A 22,570-nucleotide genomic window follows, 5' to 3' on the forward strand; every position below is an offset into this window, starting at 1 on the left:
TATCGACATTCAAGGAGCAAAGATGAGACGTCGTTGTGTGGTGAGAACTGATAGAAAATCGTAAACAACAACAATCGCCGGTGGGGAGAAGCCATTTTTCCATTGACTGGAAGCCTGCTTTATTTATTGTAGGTTACAAAAAAGAAAGAAAATGGCGGCATTGTTGTTGTTATCGATTTTCTATCAGTTCTCACCACACAACGACGTCTCATCTTTGCTGCTTGAATGTCGGTATGTAATGGTATGGAGTTATTGAAACTTACTACGTGTAAAAAAGACTAGAAATTGAATGTTTATTTTTAAGCCTCGAAAGTTGCACTGGGTGCCTTTAACTCAGATGTTAATGAAACACCAATTATATTGCATTCTCTTGAGTCCTTTTTGTGTAAAAGGGAACTATTTACATCAAGGAGTACAAAACCATTTATGGTCTGTTGAAAATTCTTAACAAAAAAGTGTGATGAATCCTTTAAAGTACACTAAATAGAAAACATAATTTTATCATCAAATAACAGTAATGAGTCAAAGCCATGTAATCAGAACCTGGGGTAAAGAGCGAAAGGTTAACATTTAGCGTATATATATATAGTCTGTGAGCTCATATCAGAGCACCTTCCCCCCCTTCAGCCTCCTGGGTGGACAGGAGGCTGAAGGTGGGGGCGGTTCCCTCTCATCCTCTTCCTGTTCAGCCTCCGTCTTCACCCTGGAGCTGGCGGGGGGGAGCAGGTCAGGAGAGGTCCTGGAGGGTGTTGGTCCAGCCTGGGGCCTCTTGGTGGGGGGGGTCTTGGTCCACTTGGTGGGGGGGGTCTTGGGGGTCTTGGTCCTCTTGGTGGGGGGGGTCTTGGGGGGCGTGGTCCTCTTGGTGGGGGGGGTCTTGGTCCACTTGGTGGGGGGGGTCTTGGTCCTCTTGGTGGGGGGGGGTCTTGGTCCTCTTGGTGGGGGGGGTCTTGGGGGGCGAGGTCCTCTTGGTGGGGGGGGTCTTGGGGGGCGATGTCCTCTGGGTGGGGGGGGTCTTGGTCCTCTGGGTGGGGGGGGGCTGGTGTGCAGAAGGGCAGCAGCTCTGGTTCAGACACTCGGAGCAGAGCGGTCTGAGCGGGCGACACTTCTGCTGGCCGAAGCCCACGAGGAGCCAGTTGACCTCCCCCCACAAAGCCCTGTGGGACAGGAACCAGTTAAACCAGTGCCTCACTGGTTACAGTTACCAGTTAGACCAGTGCCTCACTGGTTACAGTTACCAGTTAGACCAGTGGATCTCACTGGTTACAGGTTATACATCAGTTAGCGCAGACCAGTTAGCTCAGACCAGTTAGCTCAGACCAGTTGGCTCAGACCAGTTGGCTCAGACCAGTTGGCTCAGACCAGTTGTATCAAAGCCATAATAAAGCAATAAATGAATTCTTATTGAGTCAGCTGAGGACCAACCAGTTGTTTCTGATAGCTTAAGGTCAGAAGGAATGTTTGGAACATCAGGATGCAGAATAATAACAACAATAATGAACGTAGAGGACATCAAATTAAAGTCAAGGTTAATGAATGGCCGCTGTCACCTAGGTAACCAGTCCTCCAGGGCAGTGCGCGTCTGCTCTGCGGTCCGGGAGGCGGTCCTCAGCCAGCCCAGCCTGTTGGAGATACGGTGGACGTGTGTGTCCACACCTACACACACACACACACACACACACACACACACACACACACACACACACACACACACACATACACACACACACACACACACACACACACACACACACACACACACACACACACACACACACACACACCAGCTTAACTCAAGAGTCCGTCCCTAAGCCGTGCGTTAACCCCGCTGTAACGAGTCGTCTACTTTGCCACCTCTAATTAGACGTTATTGATACGTTGTTCCGTTGACTTCAGGGCTTTAGCAGCGCTGTAGTCCAAAGCGACGTACACTAAGTGCGTCAGAGGGGTGTGGGTGCAGGCAGAGCCGGTGACTCTGCTTCGGCGTCTCTGGAGGTACCTATCCCCGACACGCGGCCCCAGGCGATGCTCATGGCCAGGTGGGCCATCTTGGGCCCCACGCCGGGCAGCCCCACCAGCCCCTCCACGCTGTCCGGGATGTCCCCGCAGAACTGCTGCTGCAGCACCAGGCAGGTCCTCCGCAGATACCCCGCCTTGGTCTGGTCAGGAGGGGTCAGAGGTCAGGGGGGTCAGAGGTCAGGCTCCTCACCTTGACCCTCACCTTCACCCTGGCCTTACCCTGACCCTCACCTCACCCTGACCCTCAACCTGACCCTCACCCTGACCCTAACCCTGACCCTCACCCTCACCCTGGCCTTACCCTGACCCTCACCCTGACCCTCACCCTGGCCTCACCCTGACCCTCACCCTCAACCTGGCCTCACCCTGACCCTAACCCTGACCCTCACCCTCACCCTGGCCTCACCCTGACCCTCACCCTGAGCCTCATCCTGACCCTCACCCTGACCCTCACCCTGACCCTCACCCTGACCCTCACCCTGGCCTCACCCTGACCCTCACCCTCACTCTGACCCTCACCCTGAGCCTCATCCTGACCCTCACCCTGACCCTCACCCTGGCCTCACCCTCCCCCTGGCCTCACCCTGACCCTCACCCTCACCCTGACCCTCACCCTGACCCTCACCCTCACCCTGGCCTCACCCTGACCCTCACCCTGACCCTCACCCTGGCCTCACCCTCCCCCTGGCCTCACCCTCCCCCTGGCCTCACCCTCCAGAAGCCCACCGGGTGGAGGAGCCTCCCCAGCGCCTCGTGGTCGGTGCTCAGGATGCCGTCCACCGTGCAGCCGTGTGCCCGCAGCCGCGCCATGGCCGCCGCCGTCACCTCGTCCCGAGTCTGGCTGGAGAGCATCAGGGACACCAGCACCTGGAAGCGCCTCACCTGGGGCACGCACGCACACACACACACAAGCACGCACGCACACACACACACACACACAACAACGCACACACACACAAGCACGCACGCACACACACACACACACACAACAACGCACACACACAGGAGCACACACACACACACACAGGAGCACACACACACACACACACGCGCGCACACACACACACACACAAGCACGCGCACACACACACACACACGCACACACACACACACGCACGCACACACACACACACACACAAGCACGCACACACACAGGAGCACACACACACACACAGGAGCACACACACGCACGCATACACACACACAAGCACGCGCACACACACACACGCACACACATACGCACGCACACACACACACACAGGAGCACACACACACGCACACAGGAGCACACACACACACGCACGCAGACACACACCCGCCCACACAAGCACATACACACACACGCACGCATGCTCATGCACACGCACACAGGAAGAAGAAGAGAATAATCGACGATAAGAGGGCAAGATGGTTTACTTCTGTCCGTGAGATGATAACTCTGTGTATGTGTGTGTGGGGGGGTCTTACCGGGGCGGGGGCCCCTGGTTCGTAGCATGTTTCCGCCCCCATGTGATCTACGGGCGCGTCTCGGCTCCTCCTCATCTCACGGATGTGGGCCAGCTGGATCCTCCAATCAGGAGGCTCCCAGCGCTCTGTCTTCACCGCTGGGTCCCCCTCGCGCTCCTCGTACTCTACCTTTAACCCTGGGCCGCGCTGCTCGTACTCCACCTTTAACGGTCTCCGTCTGCGGGAGGGGGCCGGGGGTGAGGGGGGCAGGGACGAGGGGGCCGGCTCTGACTTTAGTGGCTCGAGGATGCGAGTAGGAGAGGCTGGACCGTCATCTGTATCGACAATAGAAGTTCTTAGATAAAGGAGCTGTATGAAGTTATGGTGACAGAATCATCTTCTTAAACACGTTTTTCATTCTATTCAGGGACAGTGTTGAACATGTGTCACAGACTGGGTCCACAGATGTGTCTGTATTACGAGGTTATAAACTGACTGCATGATGGCCTAGAACGCAGGTCATCTTCTATGTCTTGAACAAACACGACATGACGCTTATTAACGGAGGAGTTACCTTCGCAGATGCACGTCTCCTCCTCCTCATCCTTCAGTTCGACAGGAGGACCTGGGTTCAGAGGTTTATTTATTACTTTCGACCCCAGAGCAGACAGGCGTGTTCTTTGATTGAGACTTCGAGTAAGAACAGCGCCGTGGGTGAAGTAAGGAGAAGTCATATTGAAGCACCAAGCAGGGATTTGATTTTTCTTTTTACAATCGATCACACTCTTTAGAACCAGTAGACGGACTTCAGTCTGGGACACACAGGACACCTTCCTCACTCCTCAGGCTTCATGCTGCTGAGCCTCATGTCCTAATGCAACATGCTGCTCCTTTCGTGAAGGCCATCCATAAGCCCGCCGTTATTTAGCTGAATGTAGAAAGAAAGATTCTTTCAAACATCGATGCATCCACGATATAAAATCCAAATCTATGGAGCAACCCTAGGAGCTCAGAGAGTATTTCGTTCTTGATTAGAACTACACTTCCCAGAAAGCACCGCTAAGGTGTTGTTGTCGGAAGTGGCCGTCAGTGTGCATCCGGTTGGAGCGGAGGACCGAGCAGTGGTAAATAATACTAAATACTATTATAATACTAGACTATCTACTATAATAATACTTTACTACATACTATAGGACATTAATAGGGTTGTTGGTACTCTGGTCTAACGCGAATGTCAACACATGTTACAGATGAACACTAAACCGACCCGCCTCTTAGGAACGCTGTTGGAGATGAGCTCTGACTGCTAGCAGGAGGCTAGTGATGCTAACGGAGAAGTTAATGCTAATTCTACATACTGTCATTCAAACCGGTTGAGTTAAGTGTTCCTCACAGGTTAGTGTTCCTCACAGGTTGGTGTTCCTCAGTTAGTGTTCCTCACAGGTTAGTGTTCCTCTGGTTAGTGTTCCTCTGGTTAGTGTTCCTCAGGTTGGTGTTCCTCTGGTTAGTGTTCCTCTGGTTAGTGTTCCTCAGGTTAGTAATCCTCAGGTTAGTGTTCCTCAGGTTAGTGTTCCTCAGGTTAGTGTTCCTCTGGTTAGTGTTCCTCTGGTTAGTGTTCCTCAGGTTAGTGTTCCTCTGGTTAGTGTTCCTCAGGTTAGTGTTCCTCTGGTTAGTGTTCCTCAGGTTAGTGTTCCTCAGGTTAGTGTTCCTCAGGTTAGTGTTCCTCTGGTTAGTGTTCCTCTGGTTAGTGTTCCTCAGGTTAGTGTTCCTCTGGTTAGTGTTCCTCTGGTTAGTGTTCCTCAGGTTAGTGTTCCTCAGGTTAGTGTTCCTCTGGTTGGTGTTCCTCAGGTTGGTGTTCCTCAGGTTAGTGTTCCTCAGGTTAGTGTTCCTCAGGTTAGTGTTCCTCTGGTTAGTGTTCCTCTGGTTAGTGTTCCTCAGGTTAGTGGTTCGATAGTCCAACTGGTTCTAACTGGTTCTGTGGTACCATGCAGGACTATTTGAATATGCATCCTTGTAGTGTAATACATGCTTTAAGGTTGTTTCACAGGGTTAGGTGAATGTTTGATATGTGACGAAGCAGACGAGTTCTGATTGGTTGTAGATAACGACGGACTGCAGGCAGCGGTCGCCCAGCCAGGAGGGGCCATGAACAAACAGCCCAGTAAGGAGAGCCTCAAAGACAAGGTGAAGGGGATCTTTGGCATCGGACCCCAGAGGCCCCCCACCAAACAGACTGACAACAAACCCTCTGAGTTCATCATCAACCACAACATCCTTAAGGTGAGTGACAGAGTGATCACTGTGATGGACTCATGTAAACCACATCATGTAGGCTACAGAGGTCTTCAACCGCCTGTTCTGTTTCACAGGACCTGCATCCGGAATGTGGGATCGGGAATCGCATCAAGGTCATCCACCAAGTGTGCGATCTGGCCAAATCCAAGAAGTTTGAGGAGGTGTGTGTCCCGGTCAGATGGTGACGTAGTGTCTGTCTGGTGGTGACGTAGCGTCTGTCTGGTGGTGACGTAGTGTGTCTGGTGGTGACGTAGTGTGTCTGGTGGTGACGTAGTGTGTCTGGTGGTGACGTAGTGTGTCTGGTGGTGACGTAGCGTCTGTCTGGTGGTGACGTAGCGTCTGTCTGGTGGTGACGTAGCGTCTGTCTGGTGGTGACGTAGCGTGTCTGGTGGAGACGTAGCGTCTGTCTGGTGGTGACGTAGCGTCTGTCTGGTGGTGACGTAGCGTCTGTCTGGTGGTGACGTAGCGTCTGTCTGGTGGTGACGTAGCGTCTGTCTGGTGGTGACGTAGCGTCTGTCTGGTGGTGACGTAGCGTCTGTCTGGTGGTGACGTAGTGTCTGTCTGGTGGTGACGTAGCGTCTCTGGTGGTGACGTAGTGTCTGTCTGGTGGTGACGTAGCGTCTGTCTGGTGGTGACGTAGCGTCTGTCTGGTGGTGACATAGTGTCTGTCTGGTGGTGACGTAGCGTCTGTCTGGTGGTGACGTAGCGTCTGTCTGGTGGTGACGTAGCGTCTGTCTGGTGGTGACGTAGTGTGTCTGGTGGTGACGTAGTGTCTGTCTGGTGGTGACGTAGTGTCTGTCTGGTGGTGCCATACCGTCTGTCTGGTGGTGACGTAGCGTCTGTCTGGTGGTGACGGAGTGTCTGTCTGGTGGTGACGTAGCGTCTGTCTGGTGGTGACGTAGCGTCTGTCTGGTGGTGACGGAGTGTCTGTCTGGTGGTGACGTAGTGTCTGGTGGTGACGTAGTGTCTGTCTGGTGGTGACGTAGTGTCTGTCTGGTGGTGACGTAGCGTCTGTCTGGTGGTGACGTAGTGTCTGGTGGTGACGTAGTGTCTGTCTGGTGGTGACGTAGTGTCTGTCTGGTGGTGACGTAGCGTCTGTCTGGTGGTGACGTAGCGTCTGTCTGGTGGTGACGTAGCGTCTGTCTGGTGGTGACGTAGCGTCTGTCTGGTGGTGACGTAGTGTCTGTCTGGTGGTGACGTAGCGTCTGTCTGGTGGTGACGGAGTGTCTGTCTGGTGGTGACGTAGCGTCTGTCTGGTGGTGCCGTACCGTCTGTCTGGTGGTGACGTAGCGTCCGGTCTGTTTTGCTCCACCCCTCTGTGCTCCTCAGTATGCGGTGGAGGCGGTCTGGAAGGCGGTGGAGGACATGTTGACCCCTGAGCAGCCGCCCGAGGCACGCCACGCTGTCCTGCTGCTGCTCAGAGCCATCATCCAGGGACAGGCACGTACCCACGCACCGCCCAACCCTGACCCACGCACCGCCCAACCCTGACCCACGCACCACCCAACCCTAACCCACGCACCACCCAACCCTAACCCACGCACCACCCAACCCTGACCCACGCACCGCCCAACCCTGACCCACGCACCGCCCAACCCTGACCCACGCACCGCCCAACCCTGACCCACGCACCACCCAACCCTAACCCACGCACCACCCAACCCTAACCCACGCACCACCCAACCCTAACCCACGCACCACCCAACCCTAACCCACGCACCGCCCAACCCTAACCCTGACCCACGCACCACCCAACCCTGACCCACGCACCGCCCAACCCTAACCCTGACCCACGCACCACCCAACCCTGACCCACGCACCACCCAACCCTGACCCACGCACCACCCAACCCTGACCCACGCACCGCCCAACCCTAACCCACGCACCGCCCAACCCTGACCCACGCACCACCCAACCCTGACCCACGCACCACCCAACCCTAACCCACGCACCGCCCAACCCTAACCCACGCACCACCCAACCCTGACCCTAACACACGCACCACCCAACCCTGACCCACGCACCACCCAACCCTGACCCTAACCCACGCACCACCCAACCCTGACCCTGACACACGCACCACCCAACCCTAACCCACGCACCACCCAACCCTGACCCTAACACACGCACCACCCAACCCTGACCCACGCACCACCCAACCCTGACCCTAACACACGCACCACCCAACCCTGACCCACGCACCACCCAACCCTGACCCTAACACACGCACCACCCAACCCTGACCCACGCACCACCCAACCCTAACCCTGACACACGCACCACCCAACCCTGACCCACGCACCGCCCAACCCTGACCCACGCACCACCCAACCCTGACCCTAACACACGCACCACCCAACCCTGACCCTAACACACGCACCACCCAACCCTGACCCACGCACCACCCAACCCTGACCCACGCACCGCCCAACCCTGACCCACGCACCACCCAACCCTGACCCACGCACCACCCAACCCTAACCCACGCACCGCCCAACCCTGACCCACGCACCACCCAACCCTGACCCACGCACCACCCAACCCTGACCCTAACACACGCACCACCCAACCCTGACCCTAACACACGCACCACCCAACCCTGACCCACGCACCGCCCAACCCTGACCCACGCACCACCCAACCCTGACCCACGCACCACCCAACCCTGACCCACGCACCACCCAACCCTGACCCACGCACCACCCAACCCTGACCCTAACACACGCACCACCCAACCCTGACCCACGCACCGCCCAACCCTGACCCACGCACCACCCAACCCTGACCCACGCACCGCCCAACCCTGACCCACGCACCACCCAACCCTGACCCACGCACCGCCCAACCCTGACCCACGCACCACCCAACCCTGACCCACGCACCACCCAACCCTGACCCACGCACCACCCAACCCTGACCCTAACACACGCACCACCCAACCCTGACCCACGCACCGCCAACCCTGACCCACGCACCGCCCAACCCTGACCCACGCACCACCCAACCCTGACCCACGCACCACCCAACCCTGACCCACGCACCACCCAACCCTGACCCTAACACACGCACCACCCAACCCTGACCCACGCACCACCCAACCCTGACCCACGCACCGCCCAACCCTGACCCACGCACCGCCCAACCCTGACCCTAACCCACGCACCACCCAACCCTGACCCACGCACCGCCCAACCCTGACCCTAACCCACGCACCACCCAACCCTAACCCACGCACCACCCAACCCTGACCCACGCACCACCCAACCCTAACCCACGCACCACCCAACCCTAACCCTGACCCACGCACCACCCAACCCTAACCCACGCACCACCCAACCCTGACCCACGCACCGCCCAACCCTGACCCACGCACCACCCAACCCTGACCCACGCACCACCCAACCCTGACCCACGCACCACCCAACCCTGACCCACGCACCACCCAACCCTGACCCACGCACCACCCAACCCTAACCCACGCACCACCCAACCCTGACCCACGCACCACCCAACCCTAACCCTAACACACGCACCACCCAACCCTGACCCACGCACCACCCAACCCTGACCCACGCACCGCCCAACCCTGACCCACGCACCACCCAACCCTGACCCTAACACACGCACCGCCCAACCCTGACCCACGCACCACCCAACCCTGACCCTAACACACGCACCACCCAACCCTGACCCACGCACCGCCCAACCCTGACCCACGCACCACCCAACCCTAACCCTAACACACGCACCACCCAACCCTGACCCTAACACACGCACCACCCAACCCTGACCCACGCACCGCCCAACCCTGACCCTAACACACGCACCACCCAACCCTGACCCACGCACCACCCAACCCTGACCCACGCACCGCCCAACCCTGACCCACGCACCGCCCAACCCTGACCCACGCACCACCCAACCCTGACCCACGCACCGCCCAACCCTGACCCACGCACCACCCAACCCTGACCCACGCACCGCCCAACCCTGACACACGCACCACCCAACCCTGACCCACGCACCACCCAACCCTGACCCACGCACCACCCAACCCTGACCCTAACACACGCACCACCCAACCCTGACCCACGCACCACCCAACCCTAACCCTGACACACGCACCACCCAACCCTGACACACGCACCACCCAACCCTGACACACGCACCACCCAACCCTGACCCACGCACCACCCAACCCTGACCCACGCACCACCCAACCCTGACCCACGCACCGCCCAACCCTGACCCACGCACCGCCCAACCCTGACCCACGCACCACCCAACCCTGACCCACGCACCGCCCAACCCTGACACACGCACCACCCAACCCTGACCCACGCACCACCCAACCCTGACCCACGCACCACCCAACCCTGACCCTAACACACGCACCACCCAACCCTGACCCACGCACCACCCAACCCTAACCCTGACACACGCACCACCCAACCCTGACACACGCACCACCCAACCCTGACACACGCACCACCCAACCCTGACCCACGCACCACCCAACCCTGACCCACGCACCACCCAACCCTGACACACGCACCACCCAACCCTAACCCTGACACACGCACCACCCAACCCTGACCCACACACCACCCAACCCTGACACACGCACCACCCAACCCTGACCCACGCACCACCTAACCCTGACACACGCACCACCCAACCCTGACACACGCACCACCTAACCCTAACCCTGACACACGCACCACCCTAACCCTAACACACGCACCACCTAACCCTAACCCTGACACACGCACCACCTAACCCTAACACACGCACCACCTAACCCTAACCCTAACACACGCACCACCTAACCCTAACCTCAGAGCCATCATCCAGCGACAGGCACGTACACACAGTCCTAAGATACACACACTGACAGCCTCTCTATAGCACAACCCTAAGATGCACACACTGACACTTAGTTACAACACACCCTTTACTCTCAAGGGCAATTTAATGTCTTGCAATGAGCCTGCCCATCTAAGCTTAGGAGAGAGGAGGAAACCAGCAGGACACAGTGGAATCAATCCTCCCCCCCAACGAGGGTTAGGGTTAACCCTAACCCTAACCAGGACACAGTGGAAACAATCCTCCCCCCCAACGAGGGTTAGGGTTAACCCCAACCCTAACCCTAACCCTAACCAGGACACAGTGGAAACAATCCTCCCCCCCAACGAGGGTTAGGATTAACCCCAACCCTAACCCTAACCCTAACCAGGACACAGTGGAAACAATCCTCCCCCCCAACGAGGGTTAGGATTAACCCCAACCCTAACCCTAACCCTAACCCTAACCAGGACACAGTGGAAACAATCCTCCCCCACTCCAACGAGGGCGGTATGATAACCTAACCTACCTCGTGTGCCTGCAGGGGGATCGGCTGGGTCCGCTCAGAGCCTACTACTTTAAGGTGATCAGAGACTACCAGCCGCCAAATGAGGAGCTGGCAGACCGCTTGGAGGTTTTCAAGGCCTTGACGGAGAATGGAAAAGATATCACGTATCTGGAGGAGGACATCGGTAAGACTTCAGAAACATCAAAGTGGTTCTGCGACTTACCCGAGCTGAAGGCCTGCCGTAGCAGGCAGGCGAATGAGTTAGTTCAAGCATCTCTGAAGAGTATTTTGTAATTCAGGGAAAGGTTTACCTCCCTCAGTCCCACCAGATCTGTATCACACACCCCTTTCATAGAGCTTATGAAAGGGAGAGCCGAGCTGGGCTCCTGTGACTGTTGTTCTCTCTTCTGCCAGCACGCTTTGTCCTCCTCTGGATGGACAATGGTCTGACTTCAGACTTCCTCAACGTGCTGGTCAACCTGGTGAAGTTCAACAGCTGCTACCTGGACCAGAACGTCTCCATCATGGTCCAGTAGGTCATTAGAACGTCTTCATCATGGTCCAGTAGGTCATTAGAACGTCTCATGGTCCAGTAGGTCATTAGAACGTCTCCATCATGGTCCAGTAGGTCATTACAACGTCTCCATCATGGTCCAGTAGGTCATTAGAACGTCTCATGGTCCAGTAGGTCATTAGAACGTCTCCATCATGGTCCAGTAGGTCATGATGGGTGACCTACACCCACTTGGGTGTAGCACCCATGTGGGTGCTACACACTGGTGGTGGTGAGTTAGGTCCCCCCCTTCTGTAAGCGTCTTTGGGTCATTGAAAAGCGCTATATAAATATAATGAATTATTATTATTATTATTATTAGAACGTCTCCATCATGGTCCAGTAGGTCATTAGAACGTCTCATGGTCCAGTAGGTCATTAGAACGTCTCCATCATGGTCCAGTAGGTCATTAGAACGTCTCATGGTCCAGTAGGTCAACAAACACACAAGCATATCTCTATCCTTTCAACCTGATCTGCGTATCTGTTTCATTTGTCTTTGCAGGAAGATCTGTCTGCTGTGCAATAGAACCACCTCCTCCACTGATATCGAGGTAGGAGTCAGAGACTGACCATCACCATGGCATGAAGAATGGATTATTAACCATTCATAATACAAAGCTCGGCCACGTCTGTGCTTTGTGTCATGTGGTTCCTGTGTCGGCCTACAGGTGGCGCTGCAGGTGCTGGATGCGGTGGTGTGCTACAACTGCCTCCCCTCGGACTCCCTCACGGTGTTCATCATCACGCTGTGCCGCACCGTCAACGTCAAGGAGTTCTGTGAGACCTGCTGGAAGGTGAGGAGGACGTGAGGAGAGAGGAGGAGACTGAGTTTCATCCCCTGCTCACGGTCATCCCTCCAAGTGGCTCCTGACAAAAGTCTCAGAAATAAGCCTAACCACTCACCTGTCCTCCTCTCACCTGTCCTCCTCTCACCTGTCCTCCTCTCACCTGTCCTCCTCTCACCTGTCTTCTCACCTGTCCTCTTCTCACCTGTCCTCTTCTCACCTGTCCTTCTCTCACCTGTCCTCCTCTCACCTGTCCTCCTCTCACCTGTCCTCCTCTCACCTGTCCTCCTCTCACCTGTCCTACTCTCACCTGTCCTCCTCTCACCTGTCCTCATCTCACCTGTCCTCCTCTCACCTGTTCTTCTCTCACCTGTTCTTCTCTCACCTGTCCTCCTCTCACCTGTTCTTCTCTCACCCTGTCCTCCTCTCACCTGTCCTGTTCTGCAGCTGATGAGGAAGGTGTTGGGGACTCACCTGGGCCACAGCGCCATCTACACCATGTGTCGTATCATGGAGGAAAGGTGTGTGTGTGTGTGTGTGTGTGTGTGTGTGTGTGTGTGTGTGTGTGTGTGTGTGTGTGTGTGTGTGTGTGTGTGTGTGTGTGTGTGTGTGTGTGTGTGTTAACTCTGGCTCTCCGCAGGGTGTGTGTGTGTGTGTTCACTCTGGCTCTCCGCAGGGTGTACGTGGAGGATGCGGCCCTGCTGCGGGGGGCGGTGTTCTTCGTGGGGATGGCCCTCTGGGGGGCCCACAGGCTGCCGGCCCTGAAGAACACGCCCACCCTGGTGCTCCCCTCCTTCTACAAGGTAGACGATGAACCTGGTGGCGTACACACACACACACACACACAGACACAGACACACACACACACACACACACCCCCCAAAGTACCGATGTGGCCTGCGGGGCGTGTGACTCAGGAGGTAGAGCGGGTCGGCTGGTAACCTGAAGGTCGCTGGTTCGATCCCCGGCTCCTCCTAGCGGAGTGCCGAGGTGTCCCTGAGGGAGACGCCTCCCCCTGACTGCTGCTGACCAGCTGGCTGTCGCCCTGCCGGGCTGACTCCGCCGTCGGGGGGGGGGGGGGGGGGTGTGAATGAAGGGGTGAATGAGTGAATGTGAGGCAGTGTTGTATAACGAGTGGCCACTGGTTGGAAAGCGCTGTGTAAATACAGTCCGTTCACGATTTAACACACTGATCACCAAGAATGGCCGTGGGTTGAATGATCCAGAGGGGTGAGTTGATGTTAAAGCGCTGTGTGTCTGTGTGTCCGCTCCAGGCCATGTCGTGTGCTAACGAGGTGGTGTCCTACGAGATCGTCCTGTCCATCACTAGACTCATCAAGAAGTACGGCAAAGACCTGCAGGTGGTGACCTGGGACATCCTGCTGGCCATCATCGAGAGGCTACTGCAGCAGATACAGGTACAGGTACTATAATACTACTAGTACTACTACACTACCACCCTAACCCTATAACAGGTTAACATAACATGTTAAGGTCTGTCCCGCCCCCAGACCATACAGTATAACAGGTTAATATAACATGTTAAGGTCTGTCCCGCCCCCAGACCATACAGTATAACATGTTAATATAACAGGTTAAGGTGTGTCCCGCCTCCAGACCATACAGTATAACATGTTAATATAACATGTTAAGGTGTGTCCCGCCCCCTGACCATACAGTAAAACAGGTTAATATAACATGTTAAGGTCTGTCCCGCCTCCAGACCATACAGTATAACATGTTAATATAACATGTTAAGGTGTGTCCCGCCTCCAGACCATACAGTATAACATGTTAATATAACAGGTTAAGGTGTGTCCCGCCCCCTGACCATACAGTAAAACAGGTTAATATAACATGTTAAGGTCTGTCCCGCCTCCAGACCATACAGTATAACATGTTAATATAACATGTTAAGGTGTGTCCCGCCTCCAGACCATACAGTATAACATGTTAATATAACAGGTTAAGGTGTGTCCCGCCTCCAGACCATACAGTATAACATGTTAATATAACATGTTAAGGTGTGTCCCGCCCCCTGACCATACAGTAAAACAGGTTAATATAACATGTTAAGGTCTGTCCCGCCTCCAGACCATACAGTATAACATGTTAAGGTGTGTGTTGTCAGTATAACATGTTAATATAACAGGTTAAGGTGTGTGTTGTCAGTATAACATGTTAAGGTGTGTCCCGCCTCCAGACCATACAGTATAACATGGTAAGGTGTGTGTTGTCAGTATAACATGTTAAGGTGTGTCCCGCCCCCAGACCATACAGTATAACATGTTAGTATAACATGTTAAGGTGTGTCCCGCCTCCAGACCATACAGTATAACATGTTAGTATAACATGTTAAGGTGTGTCCCCAGACCATCGGCAGCGCTGAGCTGAAGGCGATCGTGTACGAGCTGCTGACCACGGTGGAGGAGCTGTACGAGCAGAACGGCTTCCACGGATCCACCGACAAGTTCTTCAGCCTGGTGGAGAAGTGTGCCGACAAGAGGCCGGTGAGTTCCACCACAGCCCTAACCCTAACCCACAGGGAGGGTTAGGGTTAGGGTTAACCCTAACCCTAACCCACAGGGAGGGTTAGGGGAGGGTTAACCCTGACATGCGTAGTACCATAACGATGTGTCTCCCTCAGGACTCCTCCGTGCTGACCCTCATCTCCTACCGGGCTCAGTCCATCCAGCCCGCCAAGGACGGCTGGATCCAGAACCTCCACCGCCTCATGGACACCTTCTTTAAGTAGGACACGCACACGCACACGCACACGCGTTACCTCACTGTCAATCTGATCCTGGCTGTAATGTTTCTTTTGTGCCTCTCTCTCTGTCTCTGTCTCTGTCTCTGTCTCTGTCTCTGTCTCTGTCTCTCTCTCTCTCTCTCTCTCTCTCTCTCTCTCTCTCTCGCTGGAGGAATGAGAGCCGGAGTGGGATAAGGATCAAAGTGCTTCACATCCTCTCCTTTGTGCTGAGCACCAACCGGCAGCTCTACGAGGTGTGTTGACACACACAAACACACTGTCCCTCCTCCCAGACACTACACACACACTGTAGCACTCTCCGTGTTGCATCCCTTCTTATCTCCCACTTAGAGACCGTTCTCCATAGCGTCAGCACATTAAGGAACATGGAGCCTCTGGTTCCCTAAGAGGAGCTGATCGAGGCGGTGGTTCTCCCCTCACTAACAGAACCTCCTCTGGTTCCCTAAGAGGAGCTGATCGAGGCGGTGGTCCTCCCCTCACTAACAGAACCTCCTCTGTTCCCTAAGAGGAGCTGATCGAGGCGGTGGTCCTCTCCTCACTAACAGAACCTCCTCTGGTTCCCTAAGAGGAGCTGATCGAGGCGGTGGTCCTCCCCTCACTAACAGAACCTCCTCTGTTCCCAGGAGGAGCTGATCGAGGCGGTGGTCCTCCCCTCACTAACAGAACCTCCTCTGGTTCCCTAAGAGGAGCTGATCGAGGCGGTGGTTCTCCCCTCACTAACAGAACCTCCTCTGGTTCCCTAAGAGGAGCTGATCGAGGCGGTGGTCCTCCCCTCACTAACAGAACCTCCTCTGTTCCCTAAGAGGAGCTGATCGAGGCGGTGGTCCTCCCCTCACTAACAGAACCTCCTCTGTTCCCAGGAGGAGCTGATCGAGGCAGTGGTCCTCCCCTCACTAACAGAACCTCCTCTGGTTCCCTAAGAGGAGCTGATCGAGGCGGTGGTCCTCCCCTCACTAACAGAACCTCCTCTGTTCCCAGGAGGAGCTGATCGAGGCGGTGGTCCTCCCCTCACTAACAGAACCTCCTCTGTTCCCTAAGAGGAGCTGATCGAGGCGGTGGTCCTCCCCTCACTAACAGAACCTCCTCTGTTCCCTAAGAGGAGCTGATCGAGGCGGTGGTCCTCCCCTCACTAACAGAACCTCCTCTGTTCCCTAAGAGGAGCTGATCGAGGCGGTGGTCCTCCCCTCACTAACAGAACCTCCTCTGTTCCCTAAGAGGAGCTGATCGAGGCGGTGGTCCTCTCCTCACTAACAGAACCTCCTCTGGTTCCCTAAGAGGAGCTGATCGAGGCAGTGGTCCTCCCCTCACTAACAGAACCTCCTCTGTTCCCTAAGAGGAGCTGATCGAGGCGGTGGTCCTCCCCTCACTAACAGAACCTCCTCTGGTTCCCTAAGAGGAGCTGATCGAGGCGGTGGTTCTCCCCTCACTAACAGAACCTCCTCTGTTCCCAGGAGGAGCTGATCGAGGCGGTGGTCCTCCCCTCACTAACAGAACCTCCTCTGGTTCCCTAAGAGGAGCTGATCGAGGCGGTGGTCCTCCCCTCACTAACAGAACCTCCTCTGTTCCCAGGAGGAGCTGATCGAGGCGGTGGTTCTCCCCCAGCTCAGCGGCATTGCGGAGGACCGGGACCTGGCGGTGAGGAAGCAGGCCACTCAGCTGCTGGTGGACCTGGCCGAGGGCTGCAGCACGCACCACTTCAGCAGCCTGCTGGACGTCATCGAGAAGGTGGGGGGCTGGGGAGAGGTGGGGAGGGGGAGAGGAGGGGAGAGGGGGAGGGGGAGCAGGAGGAGGGGAGGAGGGGAGGAGAGGAGAGAGAGAGAGAGAGAGAGAGAGGAGGAGGAGAGGGAGAGGAGGAGGAGGAGGAGGAGGGGGAGCAGCAGGAGGAGGAGAGGGAGAGGAGGAGGAGGAGGAGGAGGGAGGAGAGGGGAGAGGAGGAGGAGGAGGGAGGAGGAGGGGGAGCAGCAGGAGGAGGAGAGGGAGAGGAGGAGGAGGGAGAGGAGGAGGAGGAGGAGGAGGAGGGAGGAGGAGGAGGAGGGGGGAGGAGCAGCAGCAGGAGGAGGAGCAGGAGGAGGAGGGGGAGAGGGAGAGGAGGAGCAGGAGGAGGAGGAGAGGGGAGAGGAGGAGGAGGGAGGAGGAGGAGGGGAGAGAGGAGGAGGGGGGGAGAGAGGGGAGGAGGAGGAGAGGGAGAGGAGGAGGGGGGGAGAGAGGGGAGGAGGAGGAGGAGGAGAGGGGAGAGGAGGAGGAGGGGGGGGAGGAGGAGGAGGAGAGGAGAGAGGAGGAGGAGGGAGGGGGGAGGAGCAGGAGGAGGAGGGGGAGAGGGAGAGGAGGAGCAGGAGCAGGAGGAAGAGAGGGAGAGGAGGAGCAGGAGGAGCAGGAGGAGGAGGGGGAGAGGAGGAGCAGGAGGAGCAGGGAGCCACAGGGAGAACCACTGGTCTTAAAGGGAGTGTGTGTGCAGGTGTCCAGCCGTCCCCTGGTCCCAGGGCCCCTGGAGGTTCTGGACAGAGACCCCACGGCAGAGTCGCCCATGGAGGACATCAGGACGGCGGTCCTGGGCCTGCTCGAGATCCTCCAGGTGAGGACCAGACCCCCAGAGAGATCCCACCTTCCCGCTAGAAGAGCTTTCCCTGAACTTTGTCCCCCCCCAGAGTAAGCTGTACAGCCTGCCGGCGAGCCACGCCAGCCGCGTCTACGAGCTCCTCATCAGCCACCTGCAGCTGCACTACAAGACCAAGGCCTGCTCCGCCGTGGCCTCCAGCATCCGCCTGCAGGTACCCCTCTCTGCAGGCCGCAGTATGACATGTTAGTGTGTTGTCCCTCCCTCTCTCTGCAGTATAACATGTTAGTGTGTTGTCCCGCCCTCTCTCTGCAGTATAACATGTTAGTGTGTTGTCCCGCCCTCTCTCTGCAGTATAACATGTTAGTGTGTTGTCCCGCCCTCTCTCTGCAGTATAACATGTTAGTGTGTTGTCCCGCCCTCTCTCTGCAGTATAACATGTTAGTGTGTTGTCCCGCCCTCTCTCTGCAGTATAACATGTTAGTGTGTTGTCCCGCCCTCTCTCTGCAGTATAACATGTTAATGTGTTGTCCCGCCCTCTCTCTGCAGTATAACATGTTAGTGTGTTGTCCCGCCCTCTCTCTGCAGTATAACATGTTAATGTGTTGTCCCGCCCTCTCTCTGCAGTATAACATGTTAGTGTGTTGTCCCGCCCTCTCTCTGCAGTATAACATGTTAGTGTGTTGTCCCGCCCTCTCTCTGCAGTATAACATGTTAATGTGTTGTCCCGCCCTCTCTCTGCAGTATAAAATGTTAGTGTGTTGTCCCGCCCTCCCTGCAGTATAACATGCTAGTGTGTTGTCCCGCCCTCTCTCTGCAGTATAACATGTTAGTGTGTTGTCCCGCCCTCTCTCTGCATTATAACATATTAGTGTGTTGTCCCGCCCTCCCTGCAGTATAACATTTTAGTGTGTTGTCCCGCCCTCTCTCTGCAGTATAACATGTTAGTGTGTTGTCCCGCCCTCTCTCTGCAGTATAACATGTTAGCGTGTTGTCCTGCCCTCTCTCTGCAGTATAACATGTTAATGTGTTGTCCCGCCCTCCCTGCAGTATTAAATGTTAGTGTGTTGTCCCGCCCTCTCTCTGCAGTATAACATGTTAGTGTGTTGTCCCTCCCTCTCTCTGCAGTATAACATGTTAGTGTGTTGTCCCGCCCTCCCTGCAGTATAACATGTTAGCGTGTTGTCCTGCCCTCTCTCTGCAGTATAACATGTTAGTGTGTTGTCCCGCCCTCCCTGCAGTATAACATGTTAGTGTGTTGTCCCGCCCTCCCTGCAGTATAACATGTTAGTGTGTTGTCCCGCCCTCTCTCTGCAGTATAACATGTTAGTGTGTTGTCCCGCCCTCTCTCTGCAGTATAACATGTTAATGTGTTGTCCCGCCCTCCCTGCAGTATAACGTGTTAGTGTGTTGTCCCGCCCTCTCTCTGAAGTATAAAATGGTAGTCCCGCCCTCCCTGCAGTATAACATTTTAGCTGTGTTGTCCCGCCCTCCCTGCAGTATAAAATGCTAGTATGTTGTCCCGCCCTCCCTGCAGTATAACATGTTAGTCCCGCCCTCCCTGCAGTATAACATGTTAGCCGTGTTGTCCCGCCCTCTCTCTGCAGTATAACATGTTAGTATGTTGTTCCGCCCTCCCTGCAGTATAACTTGTTAGTCCCGCCCTCCCTGCAGTACAACGTGTTAGTCCCGCCCTCCCTGCAGTATAACATGTTAGTGTGTTTTCACGCCCTCTCCCTGCAATATAACATGTTAGTGTGTTGTCAAGCCCTCCCTGCAGTATAACATGTTAGCCGTGTTGTCCCGCCCTCCCTGCAGTATAACTTGTTAGTCCAGCCCTCCCTGCAGTATAACATGTTAGTGTGTTGTCACGCCCTCCCTGCAGTATAACATGTTAGCCGTGTTGTCCCGCCCTCCCTGCAGTATAACATGTTAGTGTGTTGTCCCGCCCTCCCTGCAGTATAACATGTTAGTACCGCCCTCCCTGCAGTATAACATGTTAGCCGTGTTGTCCTGCCCTCCCTGCAGTACAACATGTTAGCCCCGCCCTCCCTCCAGTATAACATGTTAGCCCCGCCCTCCCTGCAGTATAACATGTTCGTCCCGCCCTCCCTGCAGTATAACATGTTAGTCCCGCCCTCCCTGCAGTATAACATGTTAGTCCCGCCCTCCCTGCAGTATAACATGTTAGCCCCGCCCTCCCTGCAGTATAACATGTTAGCCCCGCCCTCCCTGCAGTATAACATGTTCGTCCCGCCCTCCCTGCAGTATAACATGTTAGTCCCGCCCTCCCTGCAGTATAACATGTTCGTCCCGCCCTCCCTGCAGTATAACATGTTAGCCCCGCCCTCCCTGCAGTATAACATGTTAGTCCCGCCCTCCCTGCAGTATAACATGTTAGTCCCGCCCTCCCTGCAGTATAACATGTTAGTCCCGCCCTCCCCAGGTGTTTGACTTCTTCCTGATGCTGCGCGCCGACTCCCTCCACCGCCTCGGCGTCTCCAACAAGGAGGGGGCCCTGAGGTTCAGCCCCTACTGCTACTGCGACATGGGGTGAGGCACACACTAGGGATGTGTCGGTCGCGACTGATTCGTTACGACGAACGAATCCCGAACGTGAACGACAAGAACTGGTTCCCCAAAACAAGATATTGATTGAGTCTACAACTTTCTCAAAGATTCAGCCAATGAGAGGTAGCAATGGTGTTGGAATGGCACCTGGGTAAACCAATGACAAGGCGGTACCGTCGAATATGCGCGCTTTCTCTGTCTGACGTATCTTGGGTCATACCATTCGACTCCATACCACCTTGACTCCAGGCTGAACTGTGTTGTTCTCTCAGGGAGCCGGAGAAGCGCGGCGGCGGTGGGGGGGGTGTGGAGAAGAAGACGACTGGCTCCGCCTCTCCTCCCGCCGGGGCCCCGCCTCCCGCCGTCCAGGCCACCTCCTCCTGCTCCGCCTCCTCCTCCGCCGCCGCCTCCTCCTCCATCCGCACCGCCTTCCTGCCCTACGCCCCCGCCTTCAGCGCCCTGCTGCAGGCCCTCAAGATGGTACGCACGCACAGACGCACGCACGCACACGCAAAGAGACGCACGCACACGCACAGAGACACGCACGCACACACGTACACACACACACGTACAGAGACACACACACGCACGTACGCTCACCAATTTGGGCCGCTGTTTAACAGTGTTACAGGTAGAAATCAAATGGGTTTCCCGCACGTAGGGCGTAACCAGACGTCCTCTTTTGCCCGGACATGCCCCCTTTTTGAGACACTTTTAAAAAATGTGTGGTGGAATTTCAAAATCGTCCGGGAGTTTATTAAAGCCTCATACATGTTAACATTGATTTGCGTTGCATTTCTCTGGGTCGGTCACAAACTAGTTAGCCAACGCCCTCCCCTACTCAGTTCTGTTCGCTTTGCATTGGTGGAAGTTAGTAGGGGGAGTGGTTAAGTAGAGCCTTCAGATTGGACAGTTTGACTTACTCAGTTACCGTCATGTTTTGTATTTATTTTTTTACCATTATTGTTTTATAGGGACAAACATTAACAAATTTCTCCTACAGGGGATTGATAAAGTGCTATCTATTGAACAGAAAGAAACACTTGGTCATACTTTACACACTCTACCACAGCATTGGCCTACTGAATGCCACAGATATATTTTCCCCATTGGACTGAATGCCACATAAATATATAATTATGTTTTTGCACGTTTGCAACGTTTAAAAGTTTAGGGTATAAAGTTAAAGTATATGCCTCTACTTGTATTGCTTAAGCCAATAGCAATTTTGAGGCAGTGTTTTTTCTGAATATTAGTGTTAAGGGCCAATAATGCTTACTATCATACGTTAGTTACCATGTCTAAGTATGGACACATTTGTATGCAGTCACATGTAAATATAAAAAAAAAAAATGTTCCTTTGGACTTATGATGGTGTAGCCATGCATGTTGTTTTATTGTTCATGTAAATTCGTTTTTTATTGAAAATACTTTGCATAGATGAACTATCCCAAACGTCATCGTAACACCTTTGAAATAAACATGACTTAACATAGCAGATACCTGTGTATTGTTTATCATATGTGGTAAGAGTGTAACATTTTCAACTCAGTTCCTTGGTAGCACCTACTTACTGTAAGAATCACTTCTGATGGAGAAAATGATGTGTATGAAAAACACTTTGCTTATCTATGGTTACTATTATATTGTTAAAAATGTACGCATATATTAAAAAATATATAGCATGTAAAAGGTGGCTGGTAAAAAAGATGAGTGGCTGGTGGGCAAGAAAGTTAATTTCCATCTCTGACACACACACACACACACACACACACACACACACACACACACACACACACACACACACACACACACACACACACACACACACACCCCCCCCCCCGTCCATTCTCCCCCCCGGGGGTTGTGCTGTGCTGCAGGAGACGGACTGGAAGGTGCTGAAGCTGATCCTGGACCAGCTGCCCCGGACACTGCAGTACAAGGTGCTGCTCCTGACCTCGCCCTGCAGCCTGGACCAGCTCTGCTCCCAGCTCTGCTCCATGGTACGCCCTGCGCCGCGGTAGGCCCTAGCTCTGAGCTCCTGCGCCGCGGTAGGCCCTAGCTCTGAGCTCCTGCACAGTGGTAGGCTCTAGCTCTGAGCTCCTCTCAGCTGACGGTAGGCCCTAGCTCTGAGCTCCTCTCAGCTGACGGTAGGCCCTAGCTCTGAGCTCCTCAGGTGATGGTGGGCCCTAGCTCTGAGCTCCTCTCAGGTGACTGTAGGCCC

The 22,570-nt window shown here is 55.2% G+C and overlaps 3 protein-coding genes across 4 annotated transcripts in view; 2 read left to right on the forward strand and 1 right to left on the reverse strand.

Moving 5' to 3' along the window:
* The window catches only part of LOC132454217 (transportin-2-like), an 8,259-nt gene extending 7,798 nt beyond the window's left edge, over window positions 1–461 (forward strand). Inside the window, exon 9 of the mRNA XM_060047441.1 lies at window positions 393–461. Within this exon, the coding sequence (XP_059903424.1) occupies window positions 393–461 (69 nt within the window). The remainder of the gene's footprint in view (window positions 1–392) is intronic.
* On the reverse strand, window positions 406–4,196 carry nthl1 (nth-like DNA glycosylase 1). 2 transcript variants are annotated; one of them, XM_060048388.1, is made up of 6 exons: window positions 4,037–4,196; window positions 3,484–3,797; window positions 2,743–2,898; window positions 1,997–2,156; window positions 1,548–1,653; window positions 406–1,154 (listed from the first exon to the last, which is right to left on the reverse strand). In XM_060048388.1, the coding sequence occupies exons 1-6, from the start codon at window positions 4,194–4,196 to the stop codon at window positions 728–730; spliced, it is 1,323 nt and encodes a 440-aa protein (XP_059904371.1). In that variant the 3' UTR covers window positions 406–727. The 2 variants fall into 2 exon arrangements, with proteins under 2 accessions (XP_059904371.1, XP_059904370.1); XM_060048387.1 differs by having other exon boundaries at window positions 2,728–2,898.
* A 247-nt stretch (window positions 4,197–4,443) lies between these two features.
* Window positions 4,444–22,570, forward strand: part of tsc2 (TSC complex subunit 2) — a 47,050-nt gene continuing 28,923 nt past the window's right edge. Inside the window, 20 exon segments of the mRNA XM_060048389.1 lie at window positions 4,444–4,586; window positions 5,564–5,742; window positions 5,832–5,918; window positions 7,087–7,197; window positions 11,147–11,294; window positions 11,525–11,642; window positions 12,169–12,217; window positions 12,335–12,460; window positions 12,899–12,972; window positions 13,128–13,254; window positions 13,726–13,869; window positions 14,824–14,961; window positions 15,099–15,202; window positions 15,373–15,454; window positions 16,791–16,946; window positions 17,677–17,793; window positions 17,867–17,989; window positions 20,222–20,328; window positions 20,619–20,826; window positions 22,227–22,349. Of these exon segments, the coding sequence (XP_059904372.1) occupies window positions 5,608–5,742; window positions 5,832–5,918; window positions 7,087–7,197; window positions 11,147–11,294; window positions 11,525–11,642; window positions 12,169–12,217; window positions 12,335–12,460; window positions 12,899–12,972; window positions 13,128–13,254; window positions 13,726–13,869; window positions 14,824–14,961; window positions 15,099–15,202; window positions 15,373–15,454; window positions 16,791–16,946; window positions 17,677–17,793; window positions 17,867–17,989; window positions 20,222–20,328; window positions 20,619–20,826; window positions 22,227–22,349 (2,277 nt within the window). The 5' untranslated portion in view covers window positions 4,444–4,586; window positions 5,564–5,607.

The sequence above is a fragment of the Gadus macrocephalus genome, chromosome 3 (genome assembly GCF_031168955.1).
Source record: "Gadus macrocephalus chromosome 3, ASM3116895v1".
NCBI lineage: Eukaryota > Metazoa > Chordata > Actinopteri > Gadiformes > Gadidae > Gadus > Gadus macrocephalus.

What these genes read in the sequence shown, in the direction of transcription:
- nthl1 (XM_060048387.1), bottom strand. Translation starts at nt 4,196, where the DNA reads ATGACTTCTCCTTACTTCACCCACGGCGCTGTTCTTACTCGAAGTCTC. An exon ending in GGAGACGTGCATCTGCGAAG is followed by an intron (nt 3,798 to 4,036) that starts GTAACTCCTCCG and finishes TTGTCGATACAG; the next exon opens with ATGACGGTCCAGCCTCTCCT. An exon ending in ACCCGGTGGGCTTCTGGAGG is followed by an intron (nt 2,157 to 2,727) that starts GTGAGGCCAGGG and finishes CCTCCTGACCAG; the next exon opens with ACCAAGGCGGGGTATCTGCG.